Source organism: Anastrepha obliqua, chromosome 2, assembly GCF_027943255.1.
Source record: "Anastrepha obliqua isolate idAnaObli1 chromosome 2, idAnaObli1_1.0, whole genome shotgun sequence".
NCBI lineage: Eukaryota > Metazoa > Arthropoda > Insecta > Diptera > Tephritidae > Anastrepha > Anastrepha obliqua.
In genome coordinates, this window is record NC_072893.1 from 110,363,740 (window position 1) to 110,388,107 (window position 24,368).

The following is a 24,368-nucleotide window of genomic DNA, read 5'->3' on the forward strand; positions in this document are numbered from 1 at the left end:
GATAGGTCACATGACGATCTTGCAATATCAGTTCGCGCACAGCATCAATGGTTTTCGGAACAACAACTGATTTTCGACGACCTTCATGAAATTCGTCTTGGAGTGAACTACGACCACGATTGAATTCACCACGATTGCATACCATCGATAAACACTGGTCCTTGATGGAGCTTCATCGCCAAAAAATGAATTAAGTTCATCCATGCAATGTTGCTGAGTTAATCCATGTCGAAAGTTGTAAAAAATAATCGCACGAAAATGTTGACGATTTAATTCCATTTTTGGACCGAGATAAATTTTTTAAGTTACTGTAACAACTTACAAGACAAATAGCGCTGGTATTTCAAAACGTTCTGAGTACGTAAAAGCCAAAAAATGTCAAACTTTGCGATACAGTTGTCAGTTGCCAGATTGCAACACCAGGGTTGCCAAATCCCGACACATAAAAGGCACCCCTCGTATTTTCTATTTATAATAAGTTAATAGACCTACGAGTATTCATAATTTATTATTTAATATATTGGCATTTGCGCAAATATACATATAATACATACAAACATATATGTGTTCATACTGTATAATGAGAGTACACGCGACAAAAATGCAGGCGTCTTAATCTTTCAATACGCCTAAGTGTAAAGTACCTAAATATTTTAGTCATGAGGCCGGCTCATGGCTTCAAAGACATTTCGCTTTCTCAAGTGCCAGTAAAAACTAATTAACTACTAAATCATATAAAAATACTATTTTATTAGTTCGCTTGTTTTTTTCGGTGCAATAATTTGGTTGCCAAGCTGATAACGTGCGTCGCCTGATTCTTATCATCGAGTGGCGCGTTTCGTCACTTTTCTAATTCCAAAGTTCACATTTCTTTATTTGAAGAAAAATGAGGAATTCTAAGAATCTGCCGCAGTCATGAAGTTATAGACTCACTACATTGCATCACCAAATCAAATGGTTCCTATACATACATACATATGTTTGTAAGTACATATGGACATACATGTGCGAGTAGATAATATGTATGTTTCAGTTTTTAGTAGCTAATTTGTTTGATACTAATTTATGTAAGAAGTATCAACACCTTGTTTACCTCCATATATACAAGTTTATTCTTACACTAGTGCAAATTTGGATTTTATCTATGAAAACTTAAACTTCGTGCTGTTAGCAAGTAATTCTTCTTATTCTTATTCCGGAATAAAATGAGTGAATTTTTACCACCACCAGAAAATACCAGTTTATAAGCGATGAACTTCTATTTTTATTATTAAGAGCAGGGCTTGCATATATACCCACACATATATGCATACAAAATACATAAATAGCTGCTAGCCATACGCTTAAGAGAATGTCAGTTAAATACTCAAAATACGCCACCAATTTCTGAACTGCGAACTCAGAGTCCAAAACTCCAAATTTGTCATATGAGGTGACAAAAACCGAGTTTCCCTCTGTTCGGCGAGCGCTAATGCTTCACGCAACTAAATGAGAAAACAACACTCAAATCGGCTGGATGAGCGCTCAAGTGTGCAATAAAGAGAAATTACGCCAGCAGCCGTTTGGAGAGCCATCATAAAGAGTGGCAATAGCACAATTATACACAACACATAGCTTACCGATCGCGTCAGCAACTAGCGAATTGATCTCTGAGTAAAAAGCTGCACTAGCCGAGATATTGCATTGGAATACAGTATTTGGGCTGTGCTTTTCATATAATACCCGAGCACAGAGCTGCAGGCTAGTCAGAAGCGTATCGCATTCGTAAGAGTAAATATATAATAAAAACCAAATTTGCGAGTTAAAGAAAAATATTTTTGTATTATTTTTTTATTCACAAATTACTCATATAAAGAGCTGTGAAATTGTGCAATCTAAAAACCAAGTGAATTAATATCGTAAAATTTCTTTTTAAGGCACATTGAAGAAATTCTAAGTGCAAGTGCTAAATTAAATATCAAACAGTTTACAGAAAACCATATTTTAGAAAATAAAAAAAATTGCAAGCATTTATTAAAATGGCGACAAGTGCAGACCAAAGCAAATCTCCTTTGACTACCGCAAACGGCGAACTTGCTATTGAACAAGGCAAAGATGTACAGAATCTGCTGCCACATCTGGAATCGCTTGAGCGTATTATTAAACTGCCGGTTGTAGGAGCAGCCTGGGACAAAAGTCAGGATGTCTACCAAAATGTCAAAGGTATGCATATACATACATACATACATAAGCCGGTGGGGAAAAGTGAGATTAATTAGCGAGACGTGCGGTATTTTGGTTGGAAGCTAACATAGTTCAGTTAATAATTTTGGAATTATAAGGGGCGGCACAGTACCGCTAGCAGGTCTTCCAGTCTAGAATTGCGGTAAAATCAGCTAACTTCCATAAATATATGCATGAGTATGCATCATTGAATATGTACATAATATTTTATCGCAACGCAAATATTTTTCTGTACTTGATGACTGACATACACCTACTAATACTTCCTGTATGCACAGTAATGTATAGAATCCCATATAGTATATCTTTGTATGTATGTATGAGCTTATGTACATGAGTACATATATGTATGTATATTCGACGTATTATTATAACTATTCCTCCTCCTAATTCGATAACTTTTTACTGGGATTTCGCACATTTCGTACATTTCTCATCCAAATGAATGTTAACGACAGCCGGCACCCTTTTTCGTATGGCTGTCGTGAACAGATCGTCGTTGCTTTCATGCACACAAGCACACTTACATATATATGTACATACTTATGCCATTCGTTTTGACGAGAACTGCAAATAGCCAGAAAGTGTGAGTGGTTCGCTCAAGTCACCTACTTGAAAATTCATTGCATACAAATAAATATATGGAGAATTCATACGAAGTCAAGGGGATACGAACACATGCATATGCACAGACATGTATTCATATTTACAATGTACGTACATGTTTGCCCTGTAGTAAATTGAATTGGTGCTGAGCTGGCACATATTGCTGCAGTACTAGGTCTAGAATTATTTACTGCTAATGAGTTGTATCTGCTTCAAATCACAATTTAGCTTTTATGGTGAAATAGCAAATACGCGACCCCGCGCTTGTTTTTTTTCTTTTCTTTTTTTTTTGAGGTGGCACAAAGTATTGAAAGCCGAAAAATATGGGACTTGCTTTGCGACTCACCCACTAAAAACCCACCCCAGCTCTGTTTCCCTCCCACCGCGGAACAGCCGTTAAGCATGATTTCGCGGGAGGTGGAGCTCTAATTCTTGAAAATTTGCGCGGTGTTGTTCAGCGACGTCGACCGTTAAGTATCACTTGACGGGAAGGGGAGTGGCCTATTGCCTCTTCATTAAGATCTGCACTGTTGTTCAACGCAACGCAGTTTGGAGATTACTTTTTTTGACATATTACATACAGCGGACCAATATTCTTCTGACTCACATAATATCCACTAGGTTATCAGCCGTAATTGGCTGCCCCACCTTAGTGTTTAATTCCTCCCTTTCGAACGCAAATCGCGGACAGACAAACAAAACATGCTCTGCGGTTTCTACAGGTGGTGCACAATAAGAAAAGTACGGGTCGTCTTCGTGTTTAAACCTACATATATAGATAGGATTTAAAGCACCCATGTCTCGTCAGTATTTGGGTCAGATAGTAGTCTAACTGTCCATGTTTACGGTTAACCCATTTGGCTATTATGGGAATCAAACGGTACGTCCAGCTTCCGTTCAGGGACGAACTCCATTTTTCCTGCCATGAACGCAAAGTATGCTCTCTTACTTATAGACATACCTATGTATGCATAATTAAAAAAAATTTAAATCGGCTGCATAGAACTACAAAATTTTTAAGATGTTTGAAATTTTTATGCTGGGTCTACAATGTGCGAATAGGTACATGTGTTTATGAACATAGGTACTTATATTATATTCCACGGTTGTACGTATGCCCATGTTTCGCTGTTTTCTTACTTTTCTGAAGCTCCTCAACACTTCTTGACCGCTTTAATTGCTTCATAAAAGCTACCAGCAAAACAACAGCAATCAGTAATCGCTGCTAAATTGAACTCAATTGAAGTCAATTACAGGCGGGCAAGAATACAACAACTGCGCACCTATATTTGATGCGATCAGAAGTTAGTAAATACTATGCATAATTTGAAGATATTGGTATTTAATTAAAAGCGGCATAAAATATATTATGAAAATATGTATGTGGCCATTTATGTACTTCGACTCGATTTTTGTATTAAACATGCCACTTATTTTTCGAGTTGAATTGGCAGTATTATTTGTTGATTTTGCATATTTTATTGCTTAACTAAATTGATTACTTATTTTAGTAACAGCAGCGTATACGCACATACGTATGTTTCTACATCTATACTCAACGAAATGCACATACATACATACATAAGGATGTATATAGCCAATAAATCAATATATAATATGCACAGAAGAGTCATAAGTAGACATAAAAGTAAAATATTTAGCTGTAATTGTCATTGTGTGATTTTGCGAAATTAATCTTATTTAAAGCAAACTAGTGAGATCTATGTATAGGTTAGGTTAGTGCTGGTTCTGTCGATAAGAGGCACCTAGAACACAAATTCGATTCAAAATCGTAAATGCAAGAAGTGAGGTGATATTCGTAAGTAAAAAAAAAATGGGGAGCAAACAGTGAAAGGTAGTGGTTATTTGGGGAATCGCTGCATGACGGCAAGAAAATTCTGAAACTAACTTAACTACATACAATTCACCAACTCTGAAAGTTCTTTAGGACAGTGAAGGAATAGAAAAAACACTCTCAAAGTTTTGAACAATTGAAGCAATTTAGTGATGCTGTTATGAATCTATGTAAAGGGTCCGCCATATAACTTTGCGGAATTAAAAATGCTATAAAAAAGAAACTACTCAATATTTTTCCAAACTGTTTTTTTTTATTTTGAAGTACAATCCTTCCGTTTAATGATGGAACACAACTTCATTCACATGGCTGCCTCGGCTAACCATGCACCATCCCATACGATCTGTCCAATTTTTCAACACATTTTCGATTGTATGCCTCGTCTCAATAATGTCTCCGAAATGTCCAATTGTTGAGAACCACGGTGAACTGATGTTCCTGGTGATTAACGAACACTCTCAGCCACAGCAGCAATATTTTCGGGTGTAAGCACGCGTTGGTTTGTCAATAACAACCCAGTTTCTCTTACTTTTTTCGCAAAGTAACGCACATACGTTTCATTCGGTGCTTTTCTTTTTCCCATTGCCGTACGTAATTTTCGTACACATTCTGCAACATTACCTTGATTTTCAAAGTAATGTCGCAATATTTCCCAGCGTTCTTTGAGCGTATACACAGCCATTTTCGTTCAGCGGAAGAATAAAACTAATTTTCTGTCAAATCAGATGACAGCTAAGTGTTACCATTCTTCAAATAATATTTAGTTCAAATCCGTAACGATAGATGGCGGGCCCTGTATATATCAAACAGCCATAATTTCTTGATACTGAGTTAGGTTACATGAATGCTTGATCACTTCCATTATTGACGAGAGTTTACTGTAATTGACTTGAAGAAGGCCTGCACTAATCCCTGCTGACTTACACTTGCCCACAGAAACCTTGCGAAAATTGTTATAACTCTGTGGGCAAAAAGTAAGGTGAATTTGGTTGTAAAATGAAAAATCTTTATTTATTCTTGTAAATCAATTTCATCCCCTTCAAAATAATCCCCTCTCGATGAAATACACTTATGCCAACGATCTTTCCAATCCCCGAAACATGCCAAATAGTCCATTTCCGGTATAGCTATCAGCCCTTTCTTCGATTCAGCTTTTATCTCCTCAATCGACTCGAAACGCGTTCCCCGGAGTGGTCTCTTGAGTTTTGGGAATAGCCAGAAGTCACACGGAGCCAAACCAGGCGAGTGGTTGCGGAACGATATGCGTGGAATTTTTGGCGAAATGGTCACGAAGAACGAGTGCAGTGTGAGACGGTGCATTATCGTGATGCAAAAACCAAGAGTTGTTGGCCTATAATTCTGGTCTTTTTAGACGAATTGCTTCACGTAAACGACGCATAACGCTCAAATAATATTCCTTATTAACAGTTTGGCCAGGTGGAAGGAATTCATAGTGCACCACACCACGAAAATCGAAAAAAAAAAACTGTCATCATGACCTTTATTTTTGACGACTTTGACATGCTCTTTTCTGTCTGGCCTCGCCTTTAGCACGATACAAGTATTCGCTTAATTGGTCGAATGTTTCGCGGTTGTAAGCATAAATCCAAGTCTCATCTCCCGTAATGATGCATTTGAGCTTGTCCTGCTAGTCTGAAAGCATTGTTTCACACACATCAACGCGACGACTTTTTTCCAAGAAATTGAGAGTTTTCGGTACCAAACGAGATTTGACTTTTCGTAGGCCCAAATGGTCTTCACAGATCCTTCTGATATTCCGATCATATCAGTAAGGTCTTTAACAGTCAACCGACGATTTTTGAGCACTAACTCCTTCACTTTATTGACGTGTTGGTCATCTGTTGACGTCGATGGTCGTCCGGAGCGCTCCAAGTCATCAACACGTTCTCGACCCGACCCTCTTTGAAGTCTTTGTACCACTTATAAACATTTTTCTGCGACATGGTCGAATCACCAAATGCCTTCTGCAACATGCTAAACGTCTCCGCAGCCGAAATTTCATTCAGCAAACAAAATTTGATGGCACTTCTCTGCTCTATCAAATCGGACTTTGTAAAAATCGAAAAATGCACTCTTGGTCGTTTGGTAAACACAAGCGTAAATATATTACTGATAATGACGTTCACATGAAAGTTGGCCCAGATGTTATTAACAGTGCTGCCAACTCATGAAAAAAATAACTAGAGCGAAATTTTAATCCCGCGAAGTTTGGCAAATAAATTCACCTTACTTTTTGCCCACAGTAGTATGTCTACATATATATTTTTGTATGCTTATATCCGGTCAAGAGCGGCGCACAATTAAAAGAACTTGTACACGCTCTTTCCTCCAAGAAACCACTTGGAGGCAACCAAACTGAATAGTTCATCGGACATAAAATTTTTTGGCCGAACGTTGGCGATTTCGTGTTTGATTTGGTTTGCATTGATCAATCGGCTTTTTTTAAACCAATTTATTTTTGTAAGGATAGGGAAAAGACAGCAAAGTAAAGTTAGGAAATTCAGCTTTAGTAATTTTATTTTATTCATAATATAATTCCATAGTAATTCATAATTTAATTTAATATTTAATATCTATATAAATATGTTAAAAGTACACACATACATATGTACATATAAAGTCATTAGTAACGGAACCAAGAGTGGTGTGAAACCCTACATATTTTCTTCAACGAAACTAGAATAATTTTTCATACCTTAAATATTACCAGATTTCAATATGTAATTGAAAAAATACAAAGTTTGCGAAAGTTCTCTGAGCCGCCTCCCAGGCACGTCAGGAGACATATCTTAGACTACGGTGACGAAATCCAGGACAAAACTGACCGCAAATCTACTGGACCTGACAGTATTTAGACAGTCTATAAACGACATTCACCGGGAGACCGTCACCACCTTCTTAAGGCCTACCCCTAGAAGAGCTAGACGAAGATGAAAGGTGATATAACCGACACTGGCGGGGCTACTATTACTGTTAACAAACAAATCAAAAGTTCCCTAAAAAATCAAAACGAATTCAACCAATTTGCTGTATAATTACATATGTACATATGTATGTATTGTATGTATGCACATAATCACAATTAGTCACAGAGCAGTCTTCAAATTTTCCGTCGCACTGGCATTCAGTATGTCCACCGGTCAGTTCTATGTCATTCGGTATTTAATGATATGAATTTTAGTCAACAGAACACCGTACACTTTTATATACAAACATATATACATACATACGTACATATATACACCTAAATTGTATTTGTAATTTGTTTAACAATTTGTATTTTTCTCATGTCTAATGAGATCAAAGCTGCTCCGAGCCGAACAAAGTCCGAAAGTCGAAATGTACGTGCATATACATGTATGTAGATATGAGTGTGTAGATATGAGTGAATGTACCTACTACGTACATACGTACTTTTCTCTCTCTTGGTTGGCATTTCTGAAGGCATGCACTGTAAACGGGTAGACTTTTTTGGGTAGATTGTACATACAAATATTTACAAATTAACATGTGCTAACAACTCGTGTTCCTACATACTTTCATACACGTACGAGTATATGCGCACATATAAATGATACATACATACATACGCATACCTTTATTATATGAATATATATTATGTATGTAGGTACCTTTATTATATGAATATATGTATGTACCGTTTGCGTATGGGCATGTATTTAATTTCAGTTCTATTGCGTATACTTGGTTTATATGCACACATTCATATGTACACATATACATACATACATAATTCATTATGCTAATTTTGCCACATACGAAATGAACTTTGGACTGTTTTTGCGCGACTCGTTTGTGATTAAATATACATATGTATTCTTCGCGAAAACATTTGTATGTACGTATTTGCATGCACATTAGGACGGCCCGATTCATTTATCGTCCAATAAAGTTCTGAAAACAATAAAGCGAAAGTGATAATGAATAATCTGCAATAATCAATAAGCAAAATCAAGCGACATATTTTTTTACAATAGGAAACACTCTTAAAGCACTTTGAATCAGAGTGTATTGAGCTATTTCGCGTGATTTTTTCAGAACTTGGTGCAAACTCATAAAAAGGTGATTAGTGGATAACGGAACCAACTGCTTTCTCATACTCAAAAAATTATTTAATTATGATTGGTCCATTTAGTAGTAGGTAATGTACGCAATGTGAATATAAAAATATGTCGAGACGAATAGTTCCAATTACAAAATTTATCGAAGAAAACGTCTAAGCTTCTGGTATTGCAGTCATTTATGTATGTATACATGCATATATATAATTCGCGCTTACTCCCTTTTTGGGTGTCTGACCGACCTCCTCCTCCTATTTGGGGCGTGCGCCTTGATGGTTGTTCCAGAAAGGGAGGGAGCTATAGTTGCAAGCCGCCTCCGAATGGCGCAGATATTTTTTATGAGGAGCTTTTTCGCGGCAGAAATACATTCGGAGGTTTGTCATTGCCTGCCGAGGAGCAACCGCTACCAGAATTTTTTTTTATTTTGGTGTTTCACCGAGATTCGCACCAACGTAATCCGAATTCAGAACAGTAGTCTCGCGCCAACCCATTCGGCTACGGCGGATGTACTCGTATATATACTCATAATAATTCATAATCAATAATTATGTTAAAGGAGCTCATTCATTGCAAATTAGAATACGCATTAAAACAATTACACTATTGCATTCATGAATTTGAAAACAGTTTCAACTAAGCTGGTAAAGATTTCTTGTAAAATTTTAGACGATTTTATATGATATAAGGTTGTCAAAAAAGTCTTGCGGTATTTTTATTGAATTTTCAATTGTTCATAAAATTGGTTATAATAATGCGATTTAAGTCAAATATGCGCCGTTTTGTTCAATGACGAGTTCCCAACGAGATGCCAACTTTATAATGCCCCTCTTATAGAAGCTCGCTTCCCTATTGTCAAAAAACTCGGAGAGCCAATTTTCACAGGACTCTCTTGTAGACAACTTCCGATTACCAAGCTCGTTCGCCATGGACAGAAATAGGTGGTAATCACTTGGTGCGAGATCCGGATTATACGGTGGATGCAAAAGAACCTCCCATCCGAGCTCCCGGAGCTTCTGGCGCGTCACCAAAGATGTGTGTGGCCTGGCGTTGTCCTGATGGAAGACAATTCGGCCTCTGTTGATCAAAGATGGCATCTTCTGCATGAGTGCTGCATTCAAGCGGTCCAGTTGTTGGCAGTACAGGTCCGAATTGAGCGTTTGGCCATAGAGGAGCAGCTCATAGTGGATGATTCCCTGCCAATCCCACCAAACACACAGAAGAACCTTCCTGGCCGTCAATCCAAGCTTGGCCACCGTCTGGGCAGCTTCACCGCTTTTCGACCACGACCGTTTGCGCTTCACGTTAACGTAAGTGACCCACTTTTCATCGCCAGTCACCATCCGTTTCAAAAACGGGTCGATTTTGTTGCGATTCAGAAGCGATTCGCATGCATCCATACGGGCAAACATGTTTTTTTGCGTCAAGTCGTGTGGCACCCATACATCGAGCTTCTTTTTGAACCCAGCTTCTTCAAACGATTTATAACGGTTTGATGACTCATGTCCAGCTCTTGGCCGATGCTACGACTGCTACTATGCCGGTCTCTTTCGATCAGTTCAGCGATTTTATCGCAATTTTCGACGACAGGCCTTCCGGACCGTGGCGCATCTTCGATCACCTCTGCACCAGAACGAAAACGTTGAAACCATCGTTGTGCGGTGGAAATGGAAACTGTATCGGGTCCATAAACTGCACAAATTTTATTGGCAGCATGAGATGCATTTTTGCCTTTATCGTAGTAGTACTGAAAAATATGCCGTATTTTCTCTTTATTTTGCTCCATGTTTGCGACGCTATAACTCACGAACGACTAAAAGCAAACAACAATTAATCAAACACGTGTTAGCACGTGAAAAGAAATTTCCAAAAAGCTCTAGCGTGAACCGATGCGACGAATACAACTAGAACTACGCGCTTGCAAAGACAAGCTTACGGAAATACCGCAAGACTTCTTTGCCAACCTTATAATAGGACTATGAATAAGTTCGTGCGGTTTTTTTTCGAAATTTGAAACTTTATTGACGTAAAATGGTTACAAATTTAATATTCAAAGTATTGTCCATCGCTTGCTACTACTTTTTCCCATCTTTCTGGCAATTCACGGATTCCCTTTGTGAAAAATCCGGTCGGTTTTGCCGCAATCCACGAATCGATCCATTTTTTGACTTCATCGTAATTACGGAAGTGCTGGTCAGCCAGGCCATGTTGCATCGATCGGAAGAGATAGTAATCGGATGGCGCAAGGTCTGGACTATACGGCGGGTGGGGTAGGACATCCCATTTGAGCGTTTCTAAGTATGTTTTGACCACTTGTGCAACATGTGGCCGAGCATTGTCATGTTGCAAAATAACTTTGTCGTGTCTATCGGCGTATTGCGGCCGTTTTTCTCGCAGTGCTCGGCTCAAACGCATCAATTGTCGTCGGTAGACATCCCCCGTAATCGTTTCATTCGGTTTCAGTAGCTCATAATACACAACACCCAGCTGGTCCCACCAGATACACAGCATAACCTTCAGGCCATGAATATTCTGCGCCGACGTCGATGTTGAAGCATGGCCAGGGTATCCATACGTTGCCCGACGTTTTGGATTGTCGTAATGGACCCACTTTTCATCGCCAGTCACAATTCGATGCAAAAAACCCTTTCTTTTGTGCCGTTGAAGCAGTTGTTCGCATGCCATAAAACGGCGTTCAACGTCTCTTGGCTTCAATTCATACGGCACCCAATGGCCTACCTTTCGGATCATTCCCATGGCTTTTAAACGTTTGGAAATGGTTGATTGATCAACTCCCAAAGTTTTTGCAACCTCTTCTTGCGTTTGAGCCGGATCTTGATCGAGCAATTCCTCCAATTCGGTATCCATGAACTTTGGCGGCGCACCCTCGCGTTCTTCGTCTTCCAAGCCAAAATCACCACTTTTAAAGCGTGCAAACCACTTCTGGCACGTTCGCTCAGCTAGAGCATGCTCACCATAAACTTCCACCAAGATACGATGACTTTCGGCTGCTTTTTTCTTCATATTAAAATAATGAAGAAGAATTCCCCGCAAAAACACATTATTTGGCACGAAATTCGACATTTTCAAGTGTGGTAAAAATATTGTTGTTTACGCTTCAAATAAAAAACTTATACTGACGTTTGTGCCTTACGACAGTAGCTCTCCAATGAATGTTTGGAAATGTGGATCGATGGAATAATAATCAAGTTACGTCATCTGTTGTAAAACCGCACGAACTTATTCATAGTCCTATTATAATAATTTTTAAATCTTTACTTCGCTTGAAAATTATCTGTTGGTCCCGTATTTTAAGCAGGGGTGATTGGAAGTCGCATAGGTTAAAATTATTAATATTAAAGCATTAATCCAACAAAATGGCCATTGAAAAGTTTATTTGGGATGTCTGGTTATCTTTCTTTGTTTCATTAAATAAGATTTATACCATTGCTGAACAGTTATAACCAAGTAATTTTTCATTGATATTTATTTCTAAAAATATATTATTTAGTTTCTGAAAATATATAGTTAGCTGAAAAATAGTATTTTTCAATATCTCAAAACCAGCTGACTTAATAACAAAACCGTTCCTACTCACCCCTTTCCCTCTGGCCCTAACCTGTTGAAGCAGCAAGTTTCCTAGGCCTACCGTTGGATGAGCTGGACGAATACGACCGATAACTACATACATTACTACATTGACAGGGTTTAGTAAGCTGCTACAACAACAACAACAACAACACAAACCGTTAGAAAACCTTTACTGCGCATCGAGCTAGGTTAGGTTAGGTTAAATGGCTGCCCTAGCTAAAGGGCTCACTTGGACAAATGTTAGGAAATTCGTCCATTGTGGTGCCATACATGGGAGTGGAGGAAGGAGATGGGAAGGAATAAGGAGCCTTGAGATTAGATACGATGATGACCATACATTTTTACGACGGCGCCGACGGGGGCTGATTTGCGTTCGTAGTTAGCCGTAACAAGCTACTAATGAACTTCACCAAATTTATGATATCTACACCGGCTATATCCGCAGAAATAGCGAAAAAGTGAGAGCCCAGATGTCGAAGTATTTGCCAGACGAGAGCAGGGCAGCTGAGAAGAAGGTGTTGAGATGATTCCACCTCGTCCTCCAGACAGTTTATGCAGAACGGACTTGAGGCAATCCCAAGTCTTATGGCGTGAACACCTAACGGACAATGTCCGGTAAGGATGCCCACCAAATTTGAGAGCTGGGGCTTTGTTAGCCTTAAGAGTTCCCTTGAGCGTCCCCGATCTACCCGTGGCCAGAAGGATCTCGCGACCTTGCACGTTTGCGCACTAGCCCAGCGCTCGCTGAGTTGACTCGAGGCCCATCTTTCCAGGAGCAGGTTCTCACACAGGTTCTCAGGGGAACCCCAATTCTCTCATTTCGCGACGAAACCGTCTCCAAAGTTCCCTGTCTAGCCAGTTCATCAGCCCAGCAGTTTCCCTCTATGCCGCTGTGCCCGGGAACCCAAATGAGCCTGATGATGAAGTATTCGGATGCAATCGAGAGAGAAGCCAGACATTCACCGACCAATCTCGAGCGCACAAACAGCGAGCCCAAGGCCCTAATTGCCGATTGGCTATCGGAGTAGATATTTACTTCCTTAACGGTAATTACCGAATTGAGCCGCATCGAGCTAAATAGTGTTACTGCTGCCCAAGTTTAGTTAAATATGCATGAGATTGAGTCATCCTTTGAAAAATCTGCATGCTTAAAATTGATTTTCAACATAAGTAAATATGTACATATGCATGAAAGCTTGATTACTTTATGTCATAGTGCACCAGTTAGCAATGACATTCCTTTTCAGCACGCAAACTTGGCAGTTAAACAAACAGTACTTTTTTTGCCCTGATTCTGCCTAATTTTTCAAAAATGAAAATAAGGAAATTTCAAAAGTGCGTACATCGCTATGCTTTTTCTCAAATGGTGAACAATTTTATAAAGTTTTAATACATACATATGTACATATGCGTGTTTTCCCTATAAGTACATTCCACTATACTCGCCCTAATGTTTGTACATACATACTATTTATTATGGCTGGCTACGCCGCTAAAAGCTTCTTGTTTCTCTGCAAATTTTTTTGCGTTGAGATATGGATTTTTTTCTGATAATTTTCGCAATTTTCTTAGTATTAGTGAATACTTTTTACATATCTTTTTGTTTGATTTCGGGTTTCAGTATATTTTTAATATTTTTAAAAGTATCTACGCAGTATGGATATCCATACACAGCTATTTTAGATTTTCGATTGCTTCTTCTACTAATTTTTTTTTACTACTAACAGACGTCAACTGGTCAGTCCTTGCAGATTAACTAAAAATTGCTAACCAGTTGTAAGTGACTCATGAATATTTTATAAAAGTGCAGTTAACAACCAGCGCAAAAAAATGTGCTTGTTTTTTGGTGTGAAAAGGAATTCTCTTCACATATCTATGTATGTATAATATGTACAGTATGCAAAATTCGTATTAGTACACCCCCTTATGAATAAAAAAAATATGTATATTTTCAAATTAATTTTAAAACAAATGCTTGAAACCGTTTTATTTTATAGATAATTAACTAAAATAAGGCCAAATAACAAAACCGCTCACAAAGTGTATTGAATTGCAAAAAAAAAAAAAATAAAAAAGTTAAAAATTAACACAGAAGCAAAATTCGTATTAGTACACATGTATTTTTAATGATTTAAAGAGTAAATAAAAGATAGTTCAGAAAATTAATAATTTGTAGGATACCCTCGTTGCCTTCGGCATAGATTCCACCAATTTTTTTGTGAGATTTGGAGAAATCTTCTTCCACTCTGATTTGAGATTTTTTTTTTAATGTTCTCGGTTCCTTATTTGATGACGTTTCAGTTGCTTTTTGAAAATCGACCATACATTTTCTATGGGATTAATATCCGGGCTTTGTGGTGGTGTTTTGAGATAATTTGGACAGTTATAAAAGATCCATAACCTTGTATCCAACGCCGTGTGCTTAGGGTCGTTATCTTGTTGGAATATAAATTTTTTTTTGCAACCCAATTTTTTGACACTTTTGGGTAGATTCTTTTTTAAAATATCAATATATTGCCTCGCAGTCATAATTCCATCAATAAAATGCAACTTTCCTACTCCGTTTGCCCCGAAACATCCCCATACCATCAGAGAACCACCACCGTGCTTGAAAGAAGGCTGCAGATTTCGTTTTTGAAGGCTAGTATTACACTCTCTCCAAATTTTTATGCGTCCATCGGACATTTTTATATTAAATTTACACACGTACGAAAAAATTACCCTTTTCCAAAACCGCATATTTTTGTTGAAATATTGCCTGGCGAATATAACACGCTTTCTTCTATTGACTGAGCTTACATACGGTTTTCTAACCGCAGTTCTGCTTCTAAACCCCAATTTTTTTTACATAATTGCGCACTGTTTGAGGTGTAACTTTGATAGAAAAGTATTTTTCTAGTTCTGCAGCTAGTGAAACTCCACTGACGGTGAGACCTTTCCTGATAAGGCGTTTCAAATAAGTCTTGTGCCTCTGTCCAAGCTTTGCCCTGTTCACATTTCGAAGCTTTTTGTCAATCATTCCACTGTTTCCATAAATTTTGACTACGTTTTGTATTGTAGACACACTTTTCTGCAATGTTCTCGCAATTTCGCGTAAAGACTTTCCGTTTTTTTCATATTTATTATTAATCTCCTAGTTTCGTTTGATAATTCACTTTCTTTAGGCGACATTGCAAACTAACTCCGCGAACTTCAACAAATGGCTACTAAAACGCAACTGCCCAAGGTTAAACATTGAATGTTTAACACAATCGTTTCGAAAGTAACGGAAAATACCAACAAATTGTTAACAAATTCAACGCATACTAAGTGTACTAATACGAATTTTGCCTGCAGTAGAAATAGCTACACTGCTACTAAAGCTATTTTTTTCAATGCTATGCAAATGTTTCGGAGTTTTTGTTATTATTCTATTTTTTTTTTAATTATACAATACCGCACTACAATTGAAATCAATTGCTTTAAAGTAAATTTGAAAATATACGTGGTATTTTTATTAGTAAGAGGGTGTACTAATACGAACTTTGCATACTGTATGCAGTTTCCATTGCTAGGATAAGTGGAATACGCATTACGGCGAAAACCTTAATATATCGCGTATTTTTTGCATGTATTTGCTTGCCGTTGTGCCGTAGTTAGCTGCTCCAAAGGGGGACACAATTAATAGTACAGCAATCAATCAACTAGCATTCCATACTGCTGCCAAAAGTACAAAACCGTTGTAATGCCACAAGGAAGGAAATATTTGCAGTGATACATATTAACAAGAAAAGGAAAGGACACGATGCATTGGCTATAAGTTAAAATTAATTAGGAATGAACATGGCTCCGGATTCTCTAAAAAAACACGGATGCCAAATCAGTAGATTTCACTGCTGGACAGTCGCACTTTATTGCACAAATGCTCGTAGACAATGTATGAAATGACTTACTTATGTACGAATATTAGAATTGTGCCTTGTAAATTTATAACGCTTTTAAATTGTTGGCTGTGGCGATGTCGTAAACAATATTTTACAATACGCTATAACATTTTATTAAATTAGTCTAGAATATTCCTTTTGTAGCGGCAATGGGTTATCGCGTATTGCGCCGGCAACAACTCACGATAAACAAATTAAGAAAAATAGACGCTTTAAAAATCAACAACAAGCCAAGCGTAAGCAGTTCTTTGCTGTGCACTTGTGTTATAAGGTGGGGCAAGATATTCGAGAAATGTGCAAATGGGGAAGTATGTAGTATGCATGTGTGTATGTATGTAGGTTAGGCCGGGTCGATTTGTGAGGAGGCAAAAAAATCGCCCATTGCTCTGTGAAAATCATATTCTAGGGATCAAAATAAGAAACTTTGCCGAAGGAACCATACCTCTAAAACGAATTCTGATAAGAACGGTTTTATACAAAATAAGGACCATATACCGATAACACTGTGCTACAAAAAAAAAAAAACGAAATACACCTGACAAATTACACACTGTAGGTTCTTTATATGGTCGAATAATGCATACAAATATTTTTGTTATATTTTTTGTACCCTCCAATTTTTATTTATTTATGAAAAACCGTTTTTTCAGACTTTGCGCGGTAGTCTACGGATATCTCAGTCATTTTTTCACCGATTTTCAATATTTTATATGTTTTGAAAATGATATTGTCAGACCTTTCAAATGATGTACAACAAGTAATTATTCAAACTAGTTAGTTCTGATTTTTATTTGATTAAACCTGGAGAAAGTGCTTTTTTTATCATTTTTTAACTTTAACAATTTTTTATTGCATAATTTTACAACAAAATTAAAGATGTTTGTTAATTTATCACATTCATAGCAGAGCCAACGTTAAAACAATCACGTCAAAAGCCCTTAAGGGGTAACACCACTGTAGAAATTTCAAAAAATTGATTTTTTTTATAAGCTTAAAAAATTCTTTGAACCTTTTAAAATACAGAACAAAAAGTTTTATACGTTACCGAAGTCTATTTCATAAATATTTGAAGCTTTTAACCAAGCGTTAGTGACTGCTACCAAACGACTTCTCCAAATTTCCAAACTTTAAACGCGTTTTTCTCAAAACACGTTTTCTGAAATTGGCACGCAGCATAACTCAAACAATTTTAAATATTTTTAATCAGGTTTTTCACTACGTCTGTATAATAACCTTCTTAAGAGAAGAGCGTAGGGGATTTTCGATAGATTAATTTAAACGATTGTTATAATTATTTAAGTGCCGTTTTTTTAGTCCAAAATAGAGTTTTTTTCCTTCAAACGCTTGCTAATTCCACAAAAATAAATATTTTTTAAATCCCCTACGTGTTTCTCTAGCTATTCTTATCTAGATTAAGAAAAAAAAATGTTTCTTTGTTCCAGATTAAAATTTGCACCCTCTGTGCTGCGTGCCGCGGAGCTCCTTCAAGAGAAACCACATTACAAAAATGTCTCCAATGCCGCCATTTTGTAAAATTTTTCGATCAAACTTTGTAGTTTTGTATTTTAGTATATAAGTAATAACTTCCCAAATCAGAGTGATTGTTTCCCCTTTCCTTCTATACAAAAAAATTCTTCAAAAATCGTGTTTATTTTACGGTGGTGTTACCCCTTAACAGAGAAAACCAACGTTTTGATACATACATCTCCCCCAGCGACAAAATAGAAGCCCTTGATATTAATAAAAAATGCTGGTGGCTAAACAATACACAAACGTAAACACTATTTCATGCCGAATACCCGACATAACTTCCTTTCAAACCATTTTATATTCTATTAAAAAAGCTAAGCATGCACTGTTTTTTACAGGTTTTTTTCTCTGGGGGACATCAGAATTCGTTTTAGAGGTATGGTTCCTTCGGCAAAGTTTCTTATTTTGATCCCTAGAATACGATTTTCGCAGAGCAATGAGCGATTTTTAAATCGACCCGCCCTAATGTAGGTATATGCAATGAAGGGGAATTCACAACTTAGTACCGAATTGCGGATCATCTGTAGTGCGCGGTAATTCTTTTATCTATAAAAGTAACAGGTGGCGACGATGTCTTTTACAATGTATTTTCGCCCGTTTTTGGACACTTTCGATCAGCATTAATTGAGACAAATTATATAGGGTTATTCAATAGGTGCGCTTCAACTTTTTTCCGATAGGGACGGCGAACGGCGCAATATTTTTTATTTTTCGCTTGTCATTTGTAAACTTCATTAGTATACATTTCATCATGGAACGCTACACACTTGAGCAACGATTACAAATCGTGCAAATTTTTTATGAAAATAATCGTTCTGTTGCTGCTGCTTTAAGAGCATTACGGCCATTTTACGGTCCATTTAACAAGCCATCCCGTTTTGGGGTTATGTGAAGTCATTGGTCTACAGTAACAAGCCGGCGACGATTTTTGAGCTCAGAGCCAATATTGAACGCGAAATTGCTGGAATTTCGGCCGATTTATGCAAAATAGTGGTCGAAAATTGGGTTCAACGATTGGACTTCGTAAAACGTGCACGCGGTGGTCATGCAAAAGAACTCGAATTTCATACTTAAATGTATATGTTCAAACTCGATAATAAAAAAAAATTAGTTAAAAAAGTCAAACCGTTTGTGTTTTATTCAAAAAAGTTCAAAAGTTGAAGCGCTCTTACTGAAAAACCCTATATATCGTTCAAACGCCAGTTGGTTGGATTTAAATCCGGCCAATGACTGTCATTGCAGCAGCATTCCCCAAACATTTATGGGGATGTTCATGCCGCTACAAGAACAACAACAACAGTAATTAAATATTTATTTTTACGTTTCCACGACCGCTGGGTCACTAGCAACATCTTACTAAAAATGTATGTATGTAATCAATAGAATTTTGTATGCTATTACAACGTTGAGACTACAACGAAAACAACAACAAACTATATTTGTAAGAATTGAAACTATAATATTTGTTACTCCTGCTTAGACTTTTGTTGCAATGATCAATGGGATGGACTTAATGCAGCACAGCATTTAAGTACCATTTAAAAGCTTCTAGGCTCGTTTTTATGTGCAGGAATTGTTTTATTTATGAGCGATTCTATGCCAAGTGATACAAGTATTTGGGACACTGTCGTCAATTCTTCAAAAATTTTTTTTCATTTCCACGGCTTACGTGGAAAACGCATATCTTTGCAAAAAGGAAAGCTCTAGGTTTAATATTTCGTAATATGTACTGGCTGCTAAGCCGCAAATCCATCCTCTCAATGGACAACAAACTTATCCTCTACAAATCTGTGATAAAACCAGTCTGGACTTACGGAATCCAACTGTGGGGTACTGCGTCAAATTCAAACTTGGAAATTCTGCAGCGTTTCCAGTCCAAGACTCTACGCACCCTAGTCAACGCTCCGTGGTACGTGACAAATGCCCAAAGTCATCGGGACTTAGACATCCCTTCAATAAAAGAGGAAATACAAAATGTAACCAGTAAATACCGAAATCGACTTCAATCGCACCCAAATCAACTGGCCTCTACCCTCATGTCACCATCATGTGTCTTTTTAAGGTTGAAAAGAGAAACACCAATTCAGCTCGTCCAAGAGCCATCTATAAAATATTGAATATATTTCACTGGAAATATTCCTTTAATACTAAAATCAAAGCCACTCTTAAATGTAACCAAATATTTGTAAAATGTCTTCTAAGAATTGTAAGTATAGACAGAATACAAAATAAAGTGAAAAAAAAAAACAAAAAAAAAAAAAAAAAATTAGGAGATTTGAACAAAGTACTCGTAAGAAGTAAACTGAACTTTTTTTTTAATTTAATAATTTTCAGATTTATCAAAGTGAAATGAAATATGAACCGGAGATATTCAATATTTTTATAATTTTTTTTTTGTTCTTAAGAAAATTATTGTTTTGCTAAAAAAAAAAATTGGGAGCAAAACATATTTTTTTTGTTCTTAAAAAAATTATTGGGCGAAAAATAATTTTTTTGTTTGAAATGTTTCCCTACACGCGCTTTTTCTATTAATTCCCAACACTTTGTGCACATACATACATACATATATATATATACCTCCTCTAGTACTTTGGTCGGGTTAAACCAATTGAGGGAAATTAGTGGAATTGTATGCCCCATAAAGCACTTGAAAGATTGTTTAAATATTTATGAGCAAGAAATCAGCTCAGGCTTATCAGTTCCAATAGGGGAAACATGTGATTTAATTATACTCGTATGTACATACTTTGTGCCAACCACTATCTGCCACGATGTCTACAAAAATTAATTTTTAGCTTACAGTAGTTTAGTTAAAGAGTGAATTTATAAAATTACAATAGGACAAGAAATAATAGATATTTAAAAAGTTTTGTCAAACTCGTTTTAATTTTTTCAAGTTTTTTTTTATACTTATGAATAGAATTGATTTTTAGAGTGATTTAAACTATTAGTGGCCTTTAAGTATTTAATTTTATTCTCTATATTTCTCGCAGGCCGTAATCGTGTCTTCAATTGGGCACTCAATGCCGCTGAGGATTGCGTGTCACGCGCTGTTGTAACGGCCGCACCGATAGTCTCGAAGCTCGATCGCCCCATACAATATGTGGACCAGACACTTGTCAAGGGTATTGACAAGTTAGAAGTTTCAGCACCCATTATTAAGGATACCCCAACGGAAATCTACAACCAGGCTAAGAACAAAGTGGTCGAAGTAGTACAGCCACATATTGAACGAGTGACCAAATTCAAGGCAGCCGGTCAGGAAAAGGCGGCCTCACTGAAAGATTTGGCGTGGGCCAAGGCAAATGAGGTGCTGGCAACACAGTACGGCAGTCTTGCCGTTTCGGGCGTTGATACTACAACGGCTTTGGCGGAACGACTCTTGGAATACTATTTCCCTAAAGGCGAGGACGATGTTGAGGAGGATAATGGTGAGTGTTATTTGATTTTACAATTCGGGCTATTATATTTAAAAGCCTCGAATTTCGATTAACACCACAAATTATGTATATATCGTGCATATAGAATAAAAAGTTTCATTCATAGTATTTACTAAAACGGGCACGTAACGGTGTCTGTGATAAACCAAAATTAACCATTTTTCTTAATATTCATTGCGCTCTTAATTGGTATTAAGTAAAGGATATGTACAGGGTTGGCCATATTAAACTGACCCATTGAGTAACCCTATAACTTTTTACTGTAATTTGAAATCTAAGGTTTACGTCAACAAGCCAAAGACACTAGGCGCACTTAAGGCCAATATCCGACGGGAAATAGCCGCCATATCGGCCGAGACGCTGGCCAAAACTATGGAAAACGCCGAAAAACGGGCACATTACGCTATACGAGCTAAGGGCGACCACTTGCGCGATATCATATTCAAAAAGTGATGTAAACGAATCTCCTTGAACTAAATTAAATGTTTTTCACAATGAAACACAAAAAAATGTTTCTTTTTCCATATTTTTTTAATAATCACATGGGTCAGTTTAAGATGGCCAACCCTGTACAACACAATAATCATATGGCAATATTGGCGAATATAATTTATAGATATCTATATATATCGTGGATAAGTGATAAGGTGATCCGTCTATATGTGCAAAAATCTATATATTGATTGCACACCTTCTTGGAGAAGCTCGATTCCTAGGCATATCCGAACTTAAATGGTCTATATGCAGTGATTTTCTCCTTGTCATGCCCTTTTTCAAATAAAATGGCAACGAAGATAATATTTGTCTGCAGAGTTGGTATTTTTATTCATTTGCTTCATTGGCAAGTAAAATTATATGCATCCAAAGTAGACCTAGATCAAAGTAGCCCCCGCTACTGCCGTTTGGAGTCGGCTTGAAACTGTAGGTCCCTCCATTTGTGGAACAACATCAAGGCACATACCACAAATAGGAGGAGGAGCTCGGCCAAAACCCAAAAATGGTGTACGCGCCAATTATATGTATATATATATATATATATACATAAAGTATATATATAAAGTAGACCTACACACAAAATGAGATCCGACTTTGTTGCACTCCACCTTTTTGATCATTACAAAAACAAATTTCCCTAGTAAATGTGCGCTTTGAAATTGCTGCACCGCCAGCTTCACCTTGCAGCGTCGACTGGATGAGAGTCGCTGAACTATTTAATACATCCAGTATACTCTCTCCTAACGGACACCAGTCTTAGAAGGAAACTTTTTTCAGTACATACCACAAATCCCTAAGAATTTTTCTTTTGAGCGATTAACTCTCCCATAAACGGACAAGTTTTTCAGTCCTTTAAGCTGCAATTAGTGGTGCCGTACCCTAGCCATAACCGTAACCATTGTAATCAGCTGTTCTGATCAAACTTAACGGTTATAGGTGCCGCACCATAATGCCATAGCCATAACCGTAGCCATATGTACCTATTGAATTTTGGTTTTTCCCTTTACATTTCTTTTGATATTTGCGATAAAAATTTGAATATTAGAAATTAAGAACGAAAAATTAATTGACCTAGTGTTAGAATATTATCCGTCTTTTTAAGACCAAATGCAATGTTGTCATTAATTCTACTTCAGTTCTTGCACAATCTGTATTTTAATGGCATGTAAGCCACGATCCTCCCGTAAAATTTTCCACGTAGTCGAGGGACAAAAGCCAAGAAGTTGAGAAGAATGAGGATTCGATATTTCGGCGTGTTTTTTAACATTCTGCTCTATGAACTTCGCCAACAGATTTATTTATTTTTTTTTTTTTTCAAAGTATGATAGTAGGTAAATTTCCACACTTCATGATGACTTGCCAAAACCTTCTTACTGAATACCAATGTGAACACAGTTCGCCATTCACAGCTGTCAAATCATAGTTATCGATATCGATAGTTCTCTTGCAGCTAAAAAAGCATCCGATACATCAAAATCCTAAGTGCGCAGTATTTAATATGCTTTTAATATTTATTTTAAATTTGTTACGTGAAAATATTCAATTATAAAATAAGGCAAAATTAAAAAAAAAAAACAAAAAAAAAAAAAGTTATATATAATATTCTAACGAAATGAAGAGAAAATTAAACACACAATAATTATTTCTTTAATATATACCTACGTATATATTAATAGTTAATAGTTTCGCTTGTTCAAAAACCGTGCAGATTCCTTACTTTTAAGTTATCAATTATTGCATACCGGCAAATGAATTTCCACATTTTCATTCATCAACTATTTCACTCCCTTTGGCTTTCCATCTATACGAATTCTTCGCTTGCTCTCTTGCACCTTTAACCCATTGCACCTAATGTATTGCTTTCTCTCTTTCCTTTTTAGTTTGTAGAAAAGAAATGAATATTAAAAGCCGTTAACTTTCAAAATTCAAAATGTGAACATCATCATCGCATCGCTTAAATAAATCAGTGTAAATAAATGCATACTCGTATATAGAATTGTATGTGGTTATTGCGGCTACCCCCCACCTTCTCTGTACAATACACACATTTATATCGAAACAAATTTCTATTCTCAGATAAAAAACAAATTGCTGTCGCGCAAAATGGCAAGCACGTTGAAAATGACAGTAAGTTGAAATATCTCTCCCTAACTTGGCATGCAAATTAAAAATATACAATATAATAACAATAATAATAATATTAACAGTTAACTATACCTACTTACATACATACTTTGGTGCTCGTATGACTTTTTTTTAAATAACCTTGCACTGCATGCCACATTCACAATTTTGTTGCTAATTTCCACTCGCATAGTGACACTCATTAGAGCGATATGTGATTTTGTTTTAGTACAACAGCAATTTGTACCGAAAGTTTGCATAAAAAACTTGTTATTATTACTAAAATCCTAATTTTACGCGCGTTACACACACATAATTTACGGTTCGGGTGCGATTTGATAGTAGGCGAAAATTTCGTGTAAAAATTGTCTCTAGTTTTTGAAATCAACCATTTTAACTTTTCATTTATTGAAATACTATTTTATTTTTATTTTTTAATTATTTTATTTACATTTTTTGACTATCCTGAAAGTCAACAGAT

At 36.8% G+C, this 24,368-nt stretch overlaps 1 protein-coding gene across 4 annotated transcripts in view; it reads left to right on the top strand.

Moving 5' to 3' along the window:
* The first annotated feature begins 1,741 nt into the window (after positions 1 to 1,741).
* The window catches only part of LOC129237154 (lipid storage droplets surface-binding protein 2), a 28,353-nt gene continuing 5,726 nt past the window's right edge, over positions 1,742 to 24,368 (top strand). Inside the window, exons 1-3 of one of the 4 annotated variants that reach the window (XM_054871655.1) lie at positions 1,742 to 2,202; positions 20,822 to 21,259; positions 23,840 to 23,890. In XM_054871655.1, the coding sequence (XP_054727630.1) occupies positions 2,019 to 2,202; positions 20,822 to 21,259; positions 23,840 to 23,890 (673 nt within the window). In that variant the 5' untranslated portion in view covers positions 1,742 to 2,018. The remainder of the gene's footprint in view (positions 2,203 to 20,821; positions 21,260 to 23,839; positions 23,891 to 24,368) is intronic. The other 3 variants (XM_054871653.1, XM_054871656.1, XM_054871654.1) reach the window with 3 other exon arrangements.